At 45.9% G+C, this 21,681-nt stretch overlaps 1 protein-coding gene across 4 annotated transcripts in view; it reads right to left on the bottom strand.

The window, feature by feature from the left end:
- Nucleotides 1-213: 213 nt before the first annotated feature.
- The window catches only part of fbln1.L (fibulin 1 L homeolog), a 29,138-nt gene continuing 7,670 nt past the window's right edge, over nucleotides 214-21,681 (bottom strand). Inside the window, 16 exon segments of one of the 4 annotated variants that reach the window (NM_001095961.1) lie at nucleotides 214-1,698; nucleotides 3,156-3,290; nucleotides 3,465-3,601; nucleotides 7,554-7,677; nucleotides 8,857-8,988; nucleotides 9,131-9,250; nucleotides 9,448-9,573; nucleotides 10,762-10,890; nucleotides 11,450-11,593; nucleotides 13,156-13,293; nucleotides 14,408-14,545; nucleotides 14,680-14,781; nucleotides 16,114-16,176; nucleotides 16,285-16,450; nucleotides 16,750-16,888; nucleotides 19,351-19,459. In NM_001095961.1, the coding sequence (NP_001089430.1) occupies nucleotides 1,559-1,698; nucleotides 3,156-3,290; nucleotides 3,465-3,601; nucleotides 7,554-7,677; nucleotides 8,857-8,988; nucleotides 9,131-9,250; nucleotides 9,448-9,573; nucleotides 10,762-10,890; nucleotides 11,450-11,593; nucleotides 13,156-13,293; nucleotides 14,408-14,545; nucleotides 14,680-14,781; nucleotides 16,114-16,176; nucleotides 16,285-16,450; nucleotides 16,750-16,888; nucleotides 19,351-19,459 (2,042 nt within the window). In that variant the 3' untranslated portion in view covers nucleotides 214-1,558. 4 annotated transcript variants of the gene reach the window in all.

The raw sequence follows: 21,681 nt of genomic DNA on the forward strand, positions 1-21,681 counted from the left end.
CATTACCTGTGGGCCTCATTCACTCTGGCCGCCTTAAAGGGCCCTCGCACTGTTTTACTGAAGCCCCATAGTGCCCCAAAGTAATAAGACAGCTCCCTCCTATATGCAGAAATATAAAAATACACACAATAAGCAATACCCTCGTACTGGAATGAAGGAATGTTCTATCTAGGGTATCAGCCAATCACAATGAAAGGGACACGGCAAAAAAACGGCTGCACAATAAAAATGCGCTTTAATCAGATACAGAGATTACAGGATAAAATACTGAGATGCATTGAAACGTGTCGATCCCATTCTCTGGATACAAAACCATAATTCCAATTCATGGACACAATCATTAGGTGACAGTTGGTCTAGGAAATAATGACACCCGGTAGAGCAGAATCCTTGGGAACGTGTAAAATTCTGTTTTTTCCAAATCAGAAATTCTCTGCCAACGTGGACTTATTGGTGTCTATAAAATAGTGGCCTCCACCCAGGGGGCCCGGGTAACCAATGGGCTGATATTTATTGGAGGTCACTGCTAATTTATTAATAATGAGACCATATGAGTACCGATGGCCTTAGTTCCAACTGAAAACGTATTAAAAGGGTTTTTTTAAATTAAATTTAGTTTTTTCTCTGTGTTTATAACCTGTTTCCTATTGGTTGCAGTTCAGTAGCTTTTCTTGAGGTCATTTCAGCCTTTTTATAAAGTGGAAAAAAAAACCCGCAAATATTCGATGTCACAATGGGTTAGGTTTAGGGTTATGGGGTTGGGCTGAAATCTACAAATGTGTTGGGAGTTTTTCCAAACTGAGGCTGTGAAAATCTGTTTCCATTTGAGGAATTGTCAGTACAAAAGTACAAATATAGCCTCATAGTCAAGCTGCTTTCCAGTTGCCAGGGTCCCTATCCCTAGCAACCAAAGAGCATTCCATATTGGTGTAAAACATCTTTATCCTACTAAAATCCCATTATGTTTCCATAGCAGTATTTATAGGATCCTTGGGGGCGGATTTCTGGACAGTAGTTGATTTTTGTCCCGCCCTTGAGTCTTTGGATGATCCGCCACCACTGATACCTACCTCACTAATTATGTTATATACTTCTATACAAAGCCAAAGGTGTATCAATAAGGAAAGCAGTGGTCGATATAAAGCTGGAGCCCTGACCACGGTCAGAAGTGGTTACGGAAAGTAAAATTATTTTTAAAGACATTTAAGAATTTTAAAGGCCAGAAACAAAATGTATATTTACCTTTACTTACCCTTTATAGGGCTTTCTGTCCCAAGTCACATGTCATCTAAAGCTCAAATGACAAGAGGTGGGTGTGTTTAAGCAACAGATAAAAGATGACTTTGATAGGGGAGCCCAGAGCATTCTCACGGCTATAATAAAATACAGGACAACAGCGAAGAAGACCGGTATGTCAGTTAAATGGATTTCATTATTTGGTGCTACTGGTCCTGTAATTTAAGAAGATCAAGATTTATTCATAAGGAGCAACTGGAATAGTTAAAACATTTCACACCAGGCTCGGATATTCTACATCTTGGACCTGAAAAGATCCTGCTCAGAACCAGAATTCGGAGACAAAGATGTTGACGTTGACGATGTTGCGGTGAGAGACGACTCCGCCCACCACGTAATTCATCTCCAGTTTCAGGACGGCGTGAAAGGGCCCCACGATGGGTTTCACCTGCCGCACGACCCCTGGACCAAGACAGATAAGGAGGGATTAGAAATGGACCTCAAAACCTCTTGATAAAATGAGAGGGGCGATGTTGCAGGAATAGTATACCCCAAAATCTGCACCATTATCTCTTGATTCAGAGGCAATGGATTTTGGGACCACAGTCAGAGCTGGACGTGGACCTGTTACATGAAGATCTGACAAGCACCAACTTATTTTGGCTTTGGACGAAGTAAAACCCATTGAGAATATGAAATGATTTGGTCGCTTTATGACAGACATACTGTATGTTCTCATCTGACACAACAGGATCAATTACCCTTCCTTGAGAGAGAAGTTCCGGGTGCTCACAGCCCATAGCCGTGCCTTTCTGACAATAGGACCACCTGTGAGCAGTAGAGCGCCCTCCTTAGGTTGGAGAAAAGTAAAGATCCAACCGCACAGAAGCTATTTGGGAATAGGAGCCAGGAGCTCCATTAAATGACTGTCCCCAGGGGGCCCTTAAAGGAGAAGGAAAGGCTAAAACTAAAGCTGGCCATAGACGCACAGATACTATCGTACAAATCGAGGATTCGTACGATTTTCGGATCGTGTGTGGTGAGTGCCGACATCTTTCGTCCGGCGGAGATCGGTCATTTGGTTGATCGGACAGGTTTGATTTTGACCCGACCGATCCCGCCGGAGCCCATTGCGCATTGTAATCGGATCGTTCGGCCGTACAGCCGAGCATTCAGATTACCCCCGATATAGCCATGCTCGTTAATGGCATATCGGGGAAAGATCCGCTTGTTTGGCGATGTCGCCAAATGAGCGGATCTTTGCGTCTATGACCACCTTAAGTAAGCTTTATCAGAAAGGTCCACCTAAATACACCAGTAAACCCTCAAAGTAATGCTGCTCTGAGTCCTCAAAAGAAACATCACATTTCTTTCCTTCTATTGTGTACTCATGGGCTTCTGTATCAGACTTCCTGTTTTCAGCTTAAACCTCCAGGGCTAGGGCTTGAGCATGCTCAGTTTGCACCTCTCCCCCTCCCTGCTGTAATCTGAGCCCAGAGCTATGAGTGCGCAGGGAGAGACTCAGGCAGGAAGTGATGTCACACCAAGCTAATATGGCAGCTGCTATCCTAAAAAAGCAGAGAGAGTTTCTAGAGATTTTTACTCAGGTATGGTTAAACGTTCTGCAGAATAAATATAGCATTGAAGCTTGCGCTAATCTATTAGCAATAAAATGCCTCCGTAGCTTTCCTTCTCCTTTAATTATTAGCCCATGGATTATCTAGGCCCCATGGGTGGAGGACCCTGCCATAATGGGGCCCCATTATGTCAAAACTCATCCAATCAAATCACGTTCCACCCCCTTTTCAACCTACAAATAGTAATTTCATATCACTTTTAGGAGCCCCAAATGAGTGAGCTACTCTAGGGGCCACACCCAGACCCATCCTAATGCTCATGCCTATAAAAGCGAGTCTCACCAACAATCATTCCATCCACGTATCGCTTCTGGATATCAAAGGATTCCCGCAGGTTGCCCTCCGTTATGTGGAATATTATATCCGGCTGGGGGCCCGGGCTGTACGCTGGGGTTATCGCCCGAAGAAAAATAATTTCTGTAAAACAAGTAGAAGATTTTTTTTTCATCAAAGGGTTTTTCTATAATAATTGGGTTAATTAAATGAGACACAGAACTTGAGGCGGTATTTGTAGAAAGTAGGTTTAGTCTTCCTTTAAATGTGCGCGGCCTCAAGATCAGCCGTTGGCACGAGGGTAAATAAAAACGTTACCTTCCGGCCGGTTGAAATCTCTAAACGTGGGCAGGGAGATCACCGTATGGGAAATTGTGTGCACTGGGTTGGCCATACATTGAAAGTCGTTGGGTCGGCAGGATTTGATGCAGCGGACGGTGTCGGCTCTGTCGTACCTGGGAGAGGAAGATGCAGAAGATCTGGTATATTTACATATATATATATATATATATATATATATATATATATATATATATATATATATATATATATATATATATATATACAGAAGTCCCAGGGCTGTGCTATCTGCCTGTGGGCTGAATCCCTCCCACTGTATAGTAGCCGCAGGATGGAACTAGTTGGCAGTCAGCACAGTGATGGGGAAACAGCTCCACCTACTGGATGAAAATAAGGATAACATACAATGCAGCGCCATAGGGGTGGCGACTTGCACCCGCCTGCAAACCGCCCTCCCTCCACCCACGCCCGCCTGCAACCGGCTTCCTTTTATAGTCACGCCCCACCGATGATGTCACAGAAGGGGCAGGACGAGTAGGAGCGTGTCTATAAAAGTCATTAGCCGGCAGTGTATGGTGGTGGGCAGGGAGAGAAGGAAGAAGAGCTCAACCCGGATTCAACCACCACCCGCAAATAGGGGTGTGAGGTTGGCCCGCTCATCACTAATGCAGGACGGTCACACCTCTTTCTTGGCTGACACCCCATTAATGAAAGTTGGGAGATTAAAAAAAAAAAAAAAAGAGAAATTGCCCCAATGCCACCAACAAAGACGTCCGAGTCCAATGTGGCCATTTTGGATGATGTGCCAGGGTCATATTTAATGACCAGGGAACTCCTTTGACAAGACTCCAGTGGCATCAGCACCTCCAAATGTTGGACAATAAAACAAAAAAAATAGTGAATCAGGATCACGTGGCCAGAGGGTCTCATGATGGGAAGGATCAGGAGCACAAAATCCACATTGGGTAAAAATGTCTAGTTCCTCACTACTGGTGGGTTCTGACCTGATGTTGAAGCAGAAGGTTCCAGGGACCTTTATTTCATGGAATAGGTTTTTGGGGTGCAGAAACTTCTGTATTCCATCAGCAAGTACCCCAAGTCACCCCTGGCAGCACCCCCACTACTGCTCCCAGACACCAGGTAGAGGACGGCAGCAATGGTGTAAAGAAATTACTGACCCATATATACAGGGATATTTAGGATGTGAATTCATCATAAGGCATTGGATAACGATTAGGGTCCATACCGTTTAAGGATAAGTATACCCATCATTCTTTCTCAATTTGTTACATTCAATCGGTTCCTCGCTATAAATCATACATTTATAGAAGTTACACCCACTGAGCCATCACAGTGAAGACAAAATACACCTAGATATGAGGTCCCACCCATTTACCCCTCACACCCTTGCTGTAGAGATTGTATTATTTCATGCAAAATTCATTTTGTAAAACAAAAATATTTGCTTTACATATTCCACAGACAAAATCAGGTTTCGTTTTTTCTTTTACCATGACATATAATCACAAAATGACGTTTGCTAGCACAAAAATGGTTTTGTAAGCAGAAAATCTATCTTGTCAACACAAAATCAATTCTGTGAGCACCACATTATATTTGCTTAATGCAAAAATGATCTTGCCGTCACAAATGTATATTTGCCAGCACAAAATAAATCCTTTGAACTCATGGAATATTTTGTGATCACAAAAATAATTCCGCAAACACAAAATTATTTTTTTTTTACAAAATAAATATCATATACTCAAATCTTTTATCACAAAAAATATTTTGTGCTGACAGAATTTATTTCTGTTTTGGTGCTAACACTTTTATGCTATTATCCACTGTATATATATATACATATATATATATATATATCTAGTGCCAGCTGAATGGCATTGACTAATGCTTTGCCCATTGCAATACCCATATCACTGCTGTGGATTTATTAAATGGGTGCAAACTTAGGACTTGTAAGATTGAATCAGAGACAAGCTGCGTTGCTGAAAGCTTTGGAATTCTGGGTGACAATGGAGCATTGTGGGCAGAAACATGGCTATTTTCGCCAATATTTAGCCATTTGCATGCAGTGCCAGGTTATTAAAATGAGCCTGATGTGATGACAAAAGGAATCTTGTCACTACAGAATACATTCTGTAAACACAAAATTCAATTCTCATGCGATGTTATGACAAAAAGAATCTTGTCGCTACAGAATGCATTCTGTGAATACAAAATCAATTCTCATGCCCGATTTTCTACTACAAACCTATTTTGTGTTCACAGAATTCATTTCTGTCTTTTTTCAGGGACAAAATTGTATAACGATAATACGAATTATTACTGGATGTTGTTTTATTCATACTATTGATATCGCTGCTCAATAATACATATATATTACGTGTTTTGTAATATGGCGGGTACAAAAGGAGAGTTATTCCATATAGAGACATCTGATTGGACGAGCTCCCTCGCCTCTCAAGGGTAAGTCACATAGATTGCAAAATTGCTCAGAAAAGCACTCAGTGTAGTAAATCTATTTCTTTTTTCGATTTTTTTTTTAGACCAGCCACGAGAGAGTGCGAATCATAAACTGGGCATGAAAAAAAGGGACACAAGACAGGTGCTTAGAAAAACAGCCATGGTTCTGTACAGAAGCCAAACCCATAGCGCCATGCAACGAGATAAAACTTTATTGACTCTAGAAAGCGAGCAGAACAGGGGTGCAGCCCTAACCCCCCAATCAAAGCTCCGGCGTCACAAACACATGCAGTTTGGCTATAAAGGTGCTGACAGTCCCGTATCGAACGAGGGTCATCTGAATGGTCAGGAGAATGTCCTGCGGCTCCGCTATTGGCTGCTGCACGGAGATAAGGCCGCTGTGGGGGTTGACGTATTTGGTGGTGAAATAGCCCCTCTCGTTCCCGCTGGTGATGGAGAGCTGAATGTCATCGCCGGGGAGAGAGTGGGAAGGGCCCATGCGGAATATGTCGGTGGGGGCTTGTATGTTGGTGGGGAAAGTGAGTTGGTGATAAGTCATTCTCAGGGGGAGGTGTTGGCATTCAGGATCAATGCAAGGCAAGCGCTCACAGCGACTGCAAGACAAGAAGGAAAGAGACAAGACCAAGAGAGAATTAATGCACATGAAGCGAGCAAGCGGGGAGGGAGCGGGCACTCAAACACTGCCCCTAGTGGCGGGGATCTATTAGTAACAGCCACCAAACAGCTCACAAAGCACCAGAGACAATTCCAATCGCCAGCTCTTGGTCCCAGCACAGAGCATTTCCGGGTTTTCCTATACAGCACTTGCAGCCGTGTGGAGCTGCTGCGTTTTGCTTTTTATTTACGTCTAACCACTGTCTCCCCCCAAAAGCCCCGGCCCATTTAGTGTTTGATTCCAGTGGAGCGATCGGTTACCCTTCATGCTTCAACTCCCTGCATCCTAGCAAACGGCCCAAGGCGGCTGCTGGGAGTTGTGGCTCAGAATCAGGGATTAGGTTATTAGAAAGGCGGCCAATCCCGGTTCATAGTCCTTGTCCCAAAGCCCTACAAACTGAAAGGAAATGTTGGTGCCCCAAAGACCCCAAAAATCGATGATTTCAAAAATGGATTTCGATGATACTTTCTACGATGTTTTGCTCTGAGGGTCGGGAGCCCAGGCTGATGGTCAACCCTCTGTCTAATTCGGGAAGCTCAGTTCTGTTTATAAAGCGGACCTACAAATCTTTCATTTCTATGGAGTCCAATAGAGGTGATGCTTTTCCTCACAACGGCCAGCAGGTGTCGCTCTTGACCGTGCAATGGCTTTCACTTGATTTCAAGGGTAAGTAAAGAGTTGAATCCATCCTAGCTCTACTATCCAAATCAATACCGCACAACTTCCCAATATCCGTTCATTCTAACTGGGTTTATACAGCTGTGTCTGGCTGTTTATAGTCTCTGCACTGCTGGTTCTGACTACTGAACAATAGCCTGATTCACAGACCCGGAAGTGGCTTAGGCTACATTATTTCAAAAGTCAGACTCAAGAGAATGGATAGTGGGAAATTGCTTACGATTAGATCGTCTTTCATCGGGCAAAGATTTACGGGGGGGGTCACTTACGTGTCGCCAGTTTTGCGATAGTTCTTTGGACAGTCGAAGGAAAGGCAGCGGAACCCTCCCTGGATGTTGAAGCAGTTCTCGGTGTCGGAGCAGTTGTGGGAGCCGGTAACACATTCATCCACATCTGTAACAACAGGGACACAATTATCACATTTACTTACACCGACGGGGCCACAACCACTGCAGTCTGGCGCTATTCTTAAAGGGATACAGTCATGGGAAAAAATATTTTTTTCAAATTAAATCAGTTAATAGAGCTGCTCCAGCAGAATTCTGCACTGAAATCCATTTCTCAAAAGAGCAAACAGATTTTTTTATATTCAATTTTGAAATCTGACATGGGGCTAGACATATTGTCAATTTCCCAGCTGCCCCAAGTCACGTGACTTGTGCTCTGATAAACTTCAATCACTCTTTACTGCTGTACTGCAAGTTGGACTGATATCACCCCCTCCCTTTCCCCCCCAGCAGCCAAACAAAAGAACAATGGGAAGGTAACCAGATAGCAGCTCCCTAACACAAGATAACAGCTGCCTGGTAGATCTAAGAACAACACTCAATAGTAAAATCCAGGTCCCACTGAGACACATTCAGTTATATTGAGTAGGAGAAACAGCAGCCTGCCAGAAAGCAGTTCCATCCTAAAGTGCAGGCACAAGTCACATGACCAGGGGCAGCTGGGAAATTGACAAAATGTCTAGCCCCATGTCAGATTTTTCCCATGACAGTATCCCTTTAAGGTGGCCATAGACGTAGAGATTGACAAACAAGCGGATCTCTCCCCGATATGCCCACATTGAAGTGGGCGATATCGGGCTGATCCGATTGTGGGCCCTAGGGCCCAACGATCGGATCATAATGTATCCGATACGGGTGGTCGGATTGAGGGACCACATACGCGCATAGAGGCGGCCGTGATCCGACAGGATTTTTTAACTTGCCCGATCGGCCAGATATCAATCGGATCGGGTCGGATGGCCCCACACACGGGCCAATAAGCTCGCGACTTGGTCTGTCGGTGTATGGGGGCATTTACACGGGTCTCTAACACATATCTATACCTAGGGCCACACCAGTAGAGGGCGGCACAATTAAAAAAATACATACAAAATGCCATTAGAACAAGAAATACGAACTCTAATTTGTATGCATGATGGGTGACCAATCGGAGAGCTGCATTCATTTCATGCTCCGCGCTACAGGGATATTACCCTCCTCCAGCCGCCAGACAAACAAACCTTGGAACTTCTCTCTTGGGTTCTCTCGCCATGTTATGAGGGTGTTGACAGTTGATGACATTTACCTTGGCAGTTGCGTCCGTTGGGTGCCAGCGTGTATCCGTTGGAAGGGCAGGAGCAGCGGAAACTGCCAGGAACGTTGTTGCAGCGATAGGAGCAGATGTGGCCGCCAGTTGGCAGCGCGCACTCGTCGATATCTGCAGCCGGAGAGAAAACACGTGAGACGTTTCCCCTCGTGTCTGAACCTTTCGGTTTCTCAGGGGTAACGACACCCCCATCTGCCCCAGTAGAATGGAACATACCAAGGAGCGAAATTTGGGCCCACGTGTTACACGTTACCTTCACATGTGATGCCATCCACGTCACTCAGCTGGTACCCGCGGCGACAGTAGCACTGGTACGAACCGTAGACGTTGGCGCACTCCTGGCTGCAGGGATTGTTGCTGCATTCGTCCACATCTAAACAAGAGAGGGGATAGTGGTCACCCAACTGCCCCCAACTGATCTGTTTCTCTCCCCACAGAGACCCACAAGTACACATTGCTAGAGCCACTGTCCCTAGCAACCATAGCAACCAGACAGAATTACACTGCAATCATTACTAATCATTTTTTAAGTAAAGTTCCCCTTTAATTGGGTCACAAAGTCTAACTTACCGTCACAAGATCTGCCATCCAAGGCCAACTTGAAGCCAGTGGAACAGCTGCAGAAAAAGGACCCCGCGGTGTTTTCACACTTGTGGGCACAGACCCGCCCTGGGTACCCCCTGCACTCATTGACATCTACAAAATACAATGAGTGATTTATTGATGGGGAGGAAAGGAGATCTCACCATCAGCATAGGAAGGGGTTCTTTACTGTAAGGGCAGTCAGGTTATGGGATTCCCTACCAAGAGAGGGGAATGAGTGATTCATTGGTGGGGAGGAAAGGAGATCTCACCATCAGCATAGGAAGGGGTTCTTTACTGTAAGGGCAGTCAGGTTATGGGATTCCCTACCAAGAGAGGGGGAATGAGTGATTCATTGGTGGGGAGGAAAGGAGATCTCACCATCAGCATAGGAAGGGGTTCTTTACTGTAAGGACAGTCAAATTATTGGATTCCCTACCAAGAGAGGGGGGAATGAGTGATTCATTGGTGGGGAGGAAAGGAGATCTCGCCATCAGCATAGGAAGGGGTTCTTTACTGTAAGGGCAGTCAGGTTATGGGATTCCCTACCAAGAGAGGGGGAATGAGTGATTCATTGGTGGGGAGGAAAGGAGATCTCACCATCAGCATAGGAAGGGGTTCTTTACTGTAAGGGCAGTCAGGTTATGGGATTCCCTACCAAGAGAGGGGGAATGAGTGATTCATTGGTGGGGAGGAAAGGAGATCTCACCATCAGCATAGGAAGGGGTTCTTTACTGTAAGGGCAGTCAGGTTATAGGATTCCCTACCAAGAGAGGGGGAATGAGTGATTCATTGAGGGGGGGAAAGGAGATCTCACCATCAGCATAGGAAGGGGTTCTTTACTGTAAGGACAGTCAGGTTATGGGATTCCCTACCAAGAGAGGGGAATGAGTGATTCGTTGGTGGGGAGGAAAGGAGATCTCACCATCAGCATAGGAAGGGGTTCTTTACTGTAAGGGCAATCAGGTTATGGGGTTCCCTACCAAGAGAGGGGGAATGAGTGATTCATTGGTGGGGAGGAAAGGAGATCTCACCATCAGCATAGGAAGGGGTTCTTTACTGTAAGGGCAGTCAGGTTATGGGATTCCCTACCAAGAGAGGGGGAATGAGTGATTTATTGGTGGGGAGGAAATGGGATCTCACCATCAGAATAGGAAAGCGGATTTCACCATCAGCATAGGAAGGGGTTCTTTACTGTAAAGTCAGGTTATGGGATTCCCTACCAATAGAGGGGGAATGAGTGATTCATTGGTGGGGAGGAAAGGAGATCTCACCATCAGCAAAGGAAGGGGTTATACTTACCAATACATGTTCTGCTTATAGGGTCAAAGTTATATCCTATTCTGCATTCACATTTATATGATCCCGGGACATTCATACAGCCGTGTCCTTCCCCACAAGGATTCTGGGTACTGGCGCATTCATTTATATCTTTTGGGGGCCAAGAGTAAAAAGCATCACCATTGGTTAATGATTGTTCCTTATGAAGTGCCCGGGTCTAGTCGTCCATAGCAACCGAGCAGATTTTGTTTTTTCCTGTTTTTGAACAGACGACCTGCTGATCGGTTGCTATGGGTGACTAGACCAGTAACAAGCTATGCTCCGTTTAATACATTTCCCCCTAATTACTTTATTCATTATATTAAACTCCCTTATGTTTGAGTATAAGCAAAAAAAAAAAAAAAATTTACTTTTGCTGATAAACCCATTTGGTTTTGGAAAGAAAATGTTTCACTTTACTGCTTTGCTGGAAATGTTATTGGGTGGGGGAAGGAGTTTCCTGTTACACGTGCGTCTGTTTCCTTTCTGGAAAATCACAGCAGCCCTGTCCTGCTTTGTGGTCGAGGTTTCAACTACAAATATATTCGATACAACAGTGACACCTGCTGTTCATTTCGCTGTATTTTCGAAGCTGACAGTGAAACATCAGCCGACTCTTCCCTGCTCACTAACTTCATTCTCTAACATGAATTTTATCCCAAACGCTCACCTTCACACTTTGTCCCATCGGCACTTAAGTGATATCCCCGGCCACAGTTCACCACGTGCCGCTGGCAAGTATAGGAACCTTCTGTGTTAATGCAGGTCTGGCCTGGAGGACACGGGGCATTAACACTCACACACTCATTGATATCTGATTGGATGAAATAGAGAGAGTTCAGTTTCCTGAAAACAGAAAATCCCCATCCATCACTTTAACAATAACAATATAAATACAAATATACAGAGAAGGAATGTTCTGGGCACACAATAAGCTATACCCTCATACTGTACTGTCTAAGGGAATCAATATGGCACCTCCTCCCATATGTATAAATACAAATATACAGAGAAGGAATGTTCTGGGCACACAATAAGCTATACCCTCATACTGTACTGTCTAAGGGAATCAATATGGCACCTCCTCCTCCCATATGTATAAATACAAATATACAGAGAAGGAATGTTCTGGGCACACAATAAGCTATACCCTCATACTGTACTGTCTAAGGGAATCAATATGGCACCTCCTCCCATATGTATAAATACAAATATACAGAGAAGGAATGTTCTGGGCACACAATAAGCTATACCCTCATACTGTACTGTCTAAGGGAATCAATATGGCACCTCCTCCTCCCATATGTATAAATACAAATATACAGAGAAGGAATGTTCTGGGCACACAATAAGTTATACCCTCATACTGTACTGTCTAAGGGAATCAATATGGCACCTCCTCCCATATGTATAAATACAAATATACAGAGAAGGAATGTTCTGGGCACACAATAAGCTATACCCTCATACTGTACTGTCTAAGGGAATCAATATGGCACCTCCTCCTCCCATATGTATAAATACAAATATACAGAGAAGGAATGTTCTGGGCACACAATAAGCTATACCCTCATACTGTACTGTCTAAGGGAATCAATATGGCACCTCCTCCTCCCATATGTATAAATACAAATATACAGAGAAGGAATGTTCTGGGCACACAATAAGCTATACCCTCATACTGTACTGTCTAAGGGAATCAATATGGCACCTCCTCCTCCCATATGTATAAATACAAATATACAGAGAAGGAATGTTCTGGGCACACAATAAGCTATACCCTCATACTGTACTGTCTAAGGGAATCAATATGGCACCTCCTCCTCCCATATGTATAAATACAAATATACAGAGAAGGAATGTTCTGGGCACACAATAAGCTATACCCTCATACTGTACTGTCTAAGGGAATCAATATGGCACCTCCCTCCTCCCATATGTATAAATACAAATATACAGAGAAGGAATGTTCTGGCACACAATAAGCTATACCCTCATACTGTACTGTCTAAGGGAATCAATATGGCACCTCCTCCTCCCATATGTATAAATACAAATATACAGAGAAGGAATGTTCTGGGCACACAATAAGCTATACCCTCATACTGTACTGTCTAAGGGAATCAATATGGCACCTCCTCCTCCATATGTATAAATACAAATATACAGAGAAGGAATGTTCTGGGCACACAATAAGCTATACCCTCATACTGTACTGTCTAAGGGAATCAATATGGCACCTCCTCCCATATGTATAAATACAAATATACAGAGAAGAATGTTCTGGGCACACAATAAGCTATACCCTCATACTGTACTGTCTAAGGGAATCAATATGGCAGCTCTGTAAGAAAAGAGGAGCCAATCAGATGTTACCGATGCAGTGTCCCAGGGCATCCTGTATGTAGCCGCTGCTGCACTGCACTTTGGGTCGGCACCTGAATGATCCCGGTGTGTTTTGGCAGTTGAAGTTGGGGAGGCAGTTGTGCGTTGCAGTTGCACATTCATCAATATCTAAGAATCAGGGAGACAAAATAAATCCTTTTAGACACATAAAGAGAAATATACGGAGCTCACCTGTCGCTCTGCATAGAAATCAGGACCTGCCTCTGTCCCCCTCTGAGACTTGATCCCCAACCGGGACTTTTCCCGGAAGTCACCCCATTATTAAAGGACACGTAACCCAGAAGTCCCACTTAGGAACGTGGATCAATCACATCCCATTCAAGTGTCCACCCTACAGGTGTGTGACCAGGTGCAGGTGTCTAATATAAGTGTTTTCTTATTATACGTCGCCATCTTCAGGATAGAGGTGGTATAACAGCAGATGTGCTCACGTCAGTCACTCGCTGTTATTCTGGTTGTGGGGAGCCCTGACCCCCCACCTACACCCACCCTAGGGTAGAGTCCTGCGCAGGTCCATTTTTTGGGATCCAAACCCGACCCGCAACCTGCAATCCGCAACCCGGACCCGCAACCCGCATTCTTACCTGCTTAGACCCGCTGCCCGACCCTACCCGCAAGTACCTTATCTGCAACCCGGACCCGCGACCCGCTGACCATCAAGAATCAGGAAGTGCTGTCATTGTAAACCGGAAGTGACATCATCGGAAGTAGGCGTGATCAGGGGGAAAGGAGTAAAACAGGAAGTGCTGTCATTGTAAACCGGAAGTGACGTCGTCGGAAGTAGGCGTGATCAGGGGGGAAAGGAGTAAAACAGGAACTGCTGCCATTGTAAACCGGGAGTGACGTCGTCGGAAGTAGGCGTGATCAGGGGAAAAGGGAGTAAAACAGGAAGTGCTGTCATTGTAAACCGGAAGTGACATCATCGGAAGTAGCCGTGATCAGGGGGAAAGGAGTAAAACAGGAAGTGCTGTCATTGTAAACCGGAAGTGACATCATCGGAAGTAGACGTGACCAGAAGAAAGTAGTGAATATCGATATTGAGAAGACCCGCGGCCCGATCCGCAACCCACAAACCCGCAGAACCGCCGACCCGCGGGTGTACCCGCACCTGGAACTTCTAAACGCAACCCGCAGGGTAGCGCAGGTTTTTGCGGGTACCCGACCCGCTGCAGGACTCTACCCCAGGGCGTTCCTCCTGCAGTGCAGAGCTTTGTAGTTGTACCTTTGCAGTTGTTGTCCTCCATCAGTTCATATCCAGTGCCGCAATTCACTTCCCTCTGGCAACGGAACGATCCCACCAGATTAATACACACCTGTCCCACCTTACACGTGTGACTCCCCGAGATACATTCATTGATGTCTAGACAAGAGCAAAGACAAGTTGTAGCACCTGAACCCACAGTAACTACATTCTGCACGGGGAGAAACGCCAGTGCACAAAGACTTTACAATCTCGGAGGATTCCTGGCACAGATATTCCAGCAAAATATTTACCTTCACAAGAAAATCCATCTGGTTGGAGCTGGTAACCTGCATAACAGGAGCAAACGACACTGATACCCGTGTCACTGCACTGCTGGTTACATGGACCCCCACCTGCAGAAACAAACATTGCACAGATCAGTACTAAGCACAATTCAGCAGGAACAGTCCTAAGTTTGTTCATAGTCTGTACAGAGAGATCCCATAAAACTATGGCAGCATAGGTATTCCCCTGTACTAAGCACAATTCAGCAGGAACAGTCCCCTAAGTTTGCTCATAGTCTGTACAGAGAGATCCCATAAAACTATGGCAGCATAGGTATTCCCTGTACTAAGCACAATTCAGCAGGAACAGTCCCTAAGTTTGCTCATAGTCTGTACAGAGAGATCCCATAAAACTATGGCAGCATAGGTATTCTCTGTACTAAGCACAATTCAGCAGGAACAGTCCCTAAGTTTGCTCATAGTCTGTACAGAGAGATCCCATAAAACTATGGCACATAGGTATTCCCTGTACTAAGCACAATTCAGCAGGAACAGTCCTTAAGTTTGCTCATAGTCTGTACAGAGAGATCCCATAAAACTATGGCAGAATACTTATTCCCTGTACTAAGCACAATTCAGCAGGAACAGTCCCTAAGTTTGCTCATAGTCTGTACAGAGAGATCCCATAAAACTATGGTACATAGGTATTCCCTGTACTAAGCACAATTCAGCAGGAACAGTCCCTAAGTTTGCTCATAGTCTGTACAGAGAGATCCCATAAAACTATGGCAGCATAGGTATTCCCTGTACTAAGCACAATTCAGCAGGAACAGTCCCTAAGTTTGCTCATAGTCTGTACAGAGAGATCCCATAAAACTATGGCAGCATAGGTATTCCCTGTACTAAGCACAATTCAGCAGGAACAGTCCCCTAAGTTTGCTCATAGTCTGTACAGAGAGATCCCATAAAACTATGGCAGTATAGGTATTCCCTGTACTAAGCACAATTCAGCAGGAACAGTCCCCTAAGTTTGCTCATAGTCTGTACAGAGAGATCCCATAAAACTATGGCAGCATAGGTATTCCCTGTACTAAGCACAATTCAGCAGGAACAGTCCCCTAAGTTTGCTCATAGTCTGTACAGAGAGATCCCATAAAACTATGGCAGCATAGGTATTCCCTGTACTAAGCACAATTCAGCAGGAACAGTGCCTAAGTTTGCTCATAGTCTGTACAGAGAGATCCCATAAAACTATGGTACATAGGTATTCCCTGTACTAAGCACAATTCAGCAGGAACAGTCCCTAAGTTTGCTCATAGTCTGTACAGAGAGATCCCATAAAACTATGGCAGCATAGGTATTCCCTGTACTAAGCACAATTCAGCAGGAACAGCCCCTAAGTTTGCTCATAGTATAATACAATTACTCAGTAAATCCACATCATTTTGGCTTTCCACTTACCTCTGCATCGATCGTTCAGATAAGGATCCTCGTTGTCTGAGTGGGGTATCGATGCTGCATTAGCTGAGGAGGAAATAAAAAGAATATGTCAAATTATCTGTTTCATTACTGTAAACCCCACCCCTGAACAGCCCAACCCCACCCCCTCGGAGCTAAAAGTGGAAGTTTTACCTTCATCTTTGCTGACGTCCCGGTTTGGGATGTCCAGCCCCTCTTGGCCCCTGACGCAGCAGGCCCTGAAGACTTGCTCACACTGGTAGCCCAGGAACATGTTTTTGTCACAACTGCGGCCCTGGGTCTGGGCCATTCTGCCGAGTAAACAGCAATGACAGCAGCGCTGCTGGGAGAGACACAGGCTTAGTGACTGGAACCCACTCTATAAACTCTCTACTTCCTGCTCCTGGGCTACTCTCTTTCCCATGGTCAGTGGATAGAGGCCACAATAAACCCAGATGACCTACACATCACTAGGACAAACGTGTTGTTGACTTGCCCTTTAATTTTGTATAAGACTAACTATTTCCCCTGACAACATTACAGGCAAACTATAACATCGCATTGGCTCTATAGACTAACAGTGATGGTTAGGACTGACAGTTATTTCAGAACTACAATTCCCAGAATCCTCTCACGCACCTTTATGAACCGGGCTTCGCATGTAGAATTTGCCTCGTTTTCGGAGGTCTCACATTCTTCTCGCTCATTGGCGATGTTAATGCCGGTGGTGCAGTGCAGGTCCTCCAGCTGATTCATACAGCATTGCTCTTGTGTGAGTCTGGGGTACAGTGATAATAAACCAGAGATATTTTAATTGGCAATGAGGAACCACAGATGGAGCTGCCCAGACAGAGGGGAATGTGAGGGGCACATACAGAATGAGGAACCACAGATGGACCCTGCCCAGACAGAGGGAAAAGGTGAGGGGCACATACAGAATGAGGAACCACAGATGGACCCTGCCCAGACAGAGGGGAAGGTAAGGGGCACATACAGAATGCAGAACCACAGATGGACCCTGCACAAACAGAGAGGAAGGTGAGGGGCACATACAGAATGAAGAACCACAGATGGACCCTGGCCAGACAGAGGGGAAGGTGAGGGGCACATACAGAATGAGGAACCACAGATGGACCCTGCCCAGACAGAGGGAAGGTGAGGGGCACATACAGAATGAGGAACCACAGATGGACCTGCCCAGACAGAGGGGAAGGTGAGGGGCACATACAGAATGAGGAACCACAGATGGACCCTGCACAAACAGAGAGGAAGTTGAGGGGCACATACAGAATGAAGAACCACAGATGGACCCTGTACAAACAGAGAGGAAGGTGAGGGGCACATACAGAATGAGGAACCACAGATGGACCCCGCCCAGACAGAGGGGAAGGTGAGGGGCACATACAGAATGAGGAACCACAGATGGACCCTGCCCAGACAGAGGGGAAGGTGAGGGGCACATACAGAATGATCAACCACAGATGGACCCTGCCCAGACAGAGCGAAAAGGTGAGGGGCACATACAGAATGAGGAACCACAGATGGACCCTGCACAGACAGAGGGGAAGGTGAGGGGCACATACAGAATGAGGAACCACAGATGGACCCTGGCCAGACAGAGGGGAAGGTGAGGGGCACATACAGAATGAGGAACCACAGATGGACCCTGCACAAACAGAGAGGAAGGTGAGGGGCACATACAGAATGAAGAACCACAGATGGACCCTGTACAAACAGAGAGGAAGGTGAGGGGCACATACAGAATGAGGAACCACAGATGGACCCCGCCCAGACAGAGGGGAAGGTGAGGGGCACATACAGAATGAGGAACCACAGATGGACCCCGCCCAGACAGAGGGGAAGGTGAGGGGCACATACAGAATGAGGAACCACAGATGGACCCTGCCCAGACAGAGGGGAAGGTGAGGGGCACATACAGAATGATCAACCACAGATGGACCCTGCCCAGACAGAGCGAAAAGGTGAGGGGCACATACAGAATGAGGAACCACAGATGGACCCTGCACAGACAGAGGGGAAGGTGAGGGGCACATACAGAATGAGGAACCACAGATGGGCCCTGCCCAGATAGAGAGGAAGGTGAGGGACACATACAGAATGAGGAACCACAGATGGACCCTGCACAAACAGAGAGGAAGGTGAGGGGCACATACAGAATGAGGAACCACAGATGGACCCTGCCCAGTCAAAGGGGAAAGGTGAGGGGCACATACAGAATGAGGAACCACAGATGGACCCTGCCCAGTCAAAGGGGAAAGGTGAGGGGCACATACAGAATGAGGAACCACAGATGGACCCTGCCCAGTCAAAGGGGAAAGGTGAGGGGAACCTACAGAATGAGGAACCACAGATGGACCCTGCCCAGATTGAGGGGAAGGTGAGGGGCACATACAGAATGAGGAACCACAGATGGAGCCTGCCCAGACAGAGGGGAAGTTGAGGGGAACCACATGTTCTTATGTGGATGCTGATTGGCTGACAAGTCTAAATAACAGACCCCTGATCATTTGTGCAGTAGAGGAGGTTTCTATGTGTCGCAGTAGAAAACATTTGGATTAAGTCAGTGGAGGAAACAGCCTTTCCCGGGCCCCTTTCATCTCTTCATTATTGATTCCCGGGGGGGCCACACACAGAGACAAAGTATTTCCTAATGGGTTTGGGGCGAGGGCGTCTCTTCCCCTCTCTCTGTTTTCAATAATAAAGTCCCCGGTGTTTGGCCGAGGGCTAAAAACCTTTTCAAGAGGCGCCAGCGCAGCCCAAACGCTCTGATGTCGGATTTACACTAATGTTTCCCTGTTGCCGGGGGGGAGAGTTTGTAGAAACCACTTGGAAGGATTTATGGGTGTCAGGTAATTCCATTTTATCAGATCCCCCGGGGGGCAAGGGAGGAAATCTTTATTCTGCCCCTTAGCTCAAAGCAGAGCCCATCAGCTGGGGGCATTAAAGGGGAACTTTCATTTGATTTATAAGTGACTTTCTATTTGCCTTTTCCCAAAACTAGAGCTTTAAGATTGAATTTGTTTCCCCGTCCCATGATTCCCGGCAGCAGCAGCTCCGACTCTCGATCCTGTCTCATGTCAGGGGGGCCTGCGGGGGCTGCTGGGAAATGCCACTAATGTATCTCATTGTAACGTGTGACAGAGACTCTGTGACTTTAATTCATATCCCAATTCTACGTCGTTTCTACCCCCATCCATAGGGGCCCCGCTGGCTCCTCACCTGCATTCCTTGGAGTCGGAGAGGACAGGTAGGTGGGTGCACTCGATTTTCTGCGTCGCCCATTCGTAGCCACTGTTACAGCAGGAATCGATTGAGGGCTCAGTTGTCACTGGAAAATAACCAGAACTTTGTTATTTCATTTATTCGCCTTTATTTATATATCACTGACATATACCCCAGCGCTGTACAGACATTATACATCATTCACATCAGTCCCTGTCCCAGTGAGCTTATAATCTAAGGTCCCTATCACAGTCCCATCAGTCCCTGCCCCAGTGAGCTGACAATCTAAGGTCCCTATAACATTCCTTTCAGTCCCTGCCCCAGTGAGCTTACAATCTAAGGTCCCTATCACATTCCCATCAGTCCCTGCCCCAGTGAGCTTACAATCTAAGGTCCCTATCACATTCTCATCAGTCCCTGTCCCAGTGATTTTACAATCTAAGGTCCCTATCACATTCCCATCAGTCCCTGTCCCAGTGAGCTTACAATCTAAGGTCCCTATCACATTCCCATCAGTCCCTGCCCCAGTGAACTTACAATCTAAGGTCCCTATCACATTCTCATCAGTCCCTGTCCCAGTGAACTTACAATCTAAGGTCCCTATCATATTCCCATCAGTCCCTGCCCCAGTGAGCTTACAATCTAAGGTTCCTATCACATTCCCATCACTCCCTGCCCCAGTGAGCTTACAATCTAAGGTCCCTATCACATTCCCATCAGTCTCTGCCCCAGTGAGCTTACAATCTAAGGTCCCTATTACATTACCATCAGTCCCTACCCCAGTGAGCTTACAATCTAAAGTCCCTATCACATTCCTATCAGTCCCTGCCCCAGTGAGTTTACAATCTAAAGTTCCTATCACATTCCTATCAGTCCCTGCTCCAGTGAGCTTACAATCTAAAGTCCCTATCACATTCCTATCAGTCCCTGCCCCAGTGAGTTTACAATTTAAAGTGCCTATCACATTCCTATCAGTCCCTGCTCCAGTGAGCTTACAATCTAAAGTCCCTATCACATTCCTATCAGTCCCTGCCCCAGTGAGTTTACAATCTAAAGTGCCTATCACATTACCATCAGAACCTGCTCCAGTGAGTTTATAATGTAAGGTCCCTATCACATTCCCATCAGTCCCTGCCCCAGTGAGTTTACAATCTAAAGTGCCTATCACATTACCATCAGAACCTGCTCCAGTGAGTTTATAATGTAAGGTCCCTATCACATTCCCATCAGTCCCTGCCCCAGTGAGCTGACAATCTAAGGTCCCTATAACATTCCTATCAGTCCCTGCCCCAGTGAGCTTACAATCTAAGGTCCCTATCACATTCCCATCAGTCCCTGCCCCAGTGAGCTGACAATCTAAGGTCCCTATAACATTCCTATCAGTCCCTGCCCCAGTGAGCTTACAATCTAAGGTCCCTATCACATTCCCATCAGTCCCTGTCCCAGTGAGCTTACAATCTAAGGTCCCTATCACATTTCCATCAGTCCCTGTCCCAGTGAGCTTACAATCTAAGGTCCCTATCACATTCCCATCAGTCCCTGCCCCAGTGAGCTGACAATCTAAGGTCCCTATAACATTCCTATCAGTCCCTGCCCCAGTGAGCTTACAATCTGAATTCTCAATAAAACAGATATACACAGTGTGGGAGTCTGAGCCAAGTGCCACTGACATTAAATCTGAAATAAAATCCCAAACAGCCCAAAACATTGGTTTCTGTCTCAGGAATGTGGAACCAGCGCCTGTAAATACCCTGAAAAATGATTTTGCCGGTCCATTTCCCAGATTTCCGAGTTGTGGGATTAGCAGTAGCGCAGACAAGTGGAAATAACTGCTCTGGACCCAAAGTCTGACCCTTATTCAGCAAAAACCCACTGGAGTTTGTCTCTGAAGGAAAGTGATTTACTAAAAGCCAAACTGGAACTCCCAGCAGCTCCATCTGTAGCACAAGAACAAAGACATTCGGGGGGTTGATAACAAATGGACACATGTATCAGTCAGTTATTGTTTCAATACGTTTCCATTCAAGAAATGTTAGAGTTCAGCAGCAGCACTGAGCTCTAACACCCTCCAAATTGTTTATACAGGACAGGATTAAGAGCAAATTGAACATTTCACTTTCCCAGACTGTTGCAACGAGGTCCCAGCGTTAGAGCTCCAGCTCTGCATGAACTCTGGATGAGACTTACACCCCGAGTAACGTCCCGTCTTAAGTCTCTTTATGGGGTCACGTGACAGACACTTGGAGAGCGTTTTGTCGGGATCTGGTAGAAAGATCTCATTTTTGGCAGAGCTGTGAATTCAACACCTCCCAGAGTCACCTGATGCAG

The sequence above is a fragment of the Xenopus laevis genome, chromosome 3L (genome assembly GCF_017654675.1).
Source record: "Xenopus laevis strain J_2021 chromosome 3L, Xenopus_laevis_v10.1, whole genome shotgun sequence".
NCBI classification, from domain to species: Eukaryota; Metazoa; Chordata; class Amphibia; order Anura; family Pipidae; genus Xenopus; species Xenopus laevis.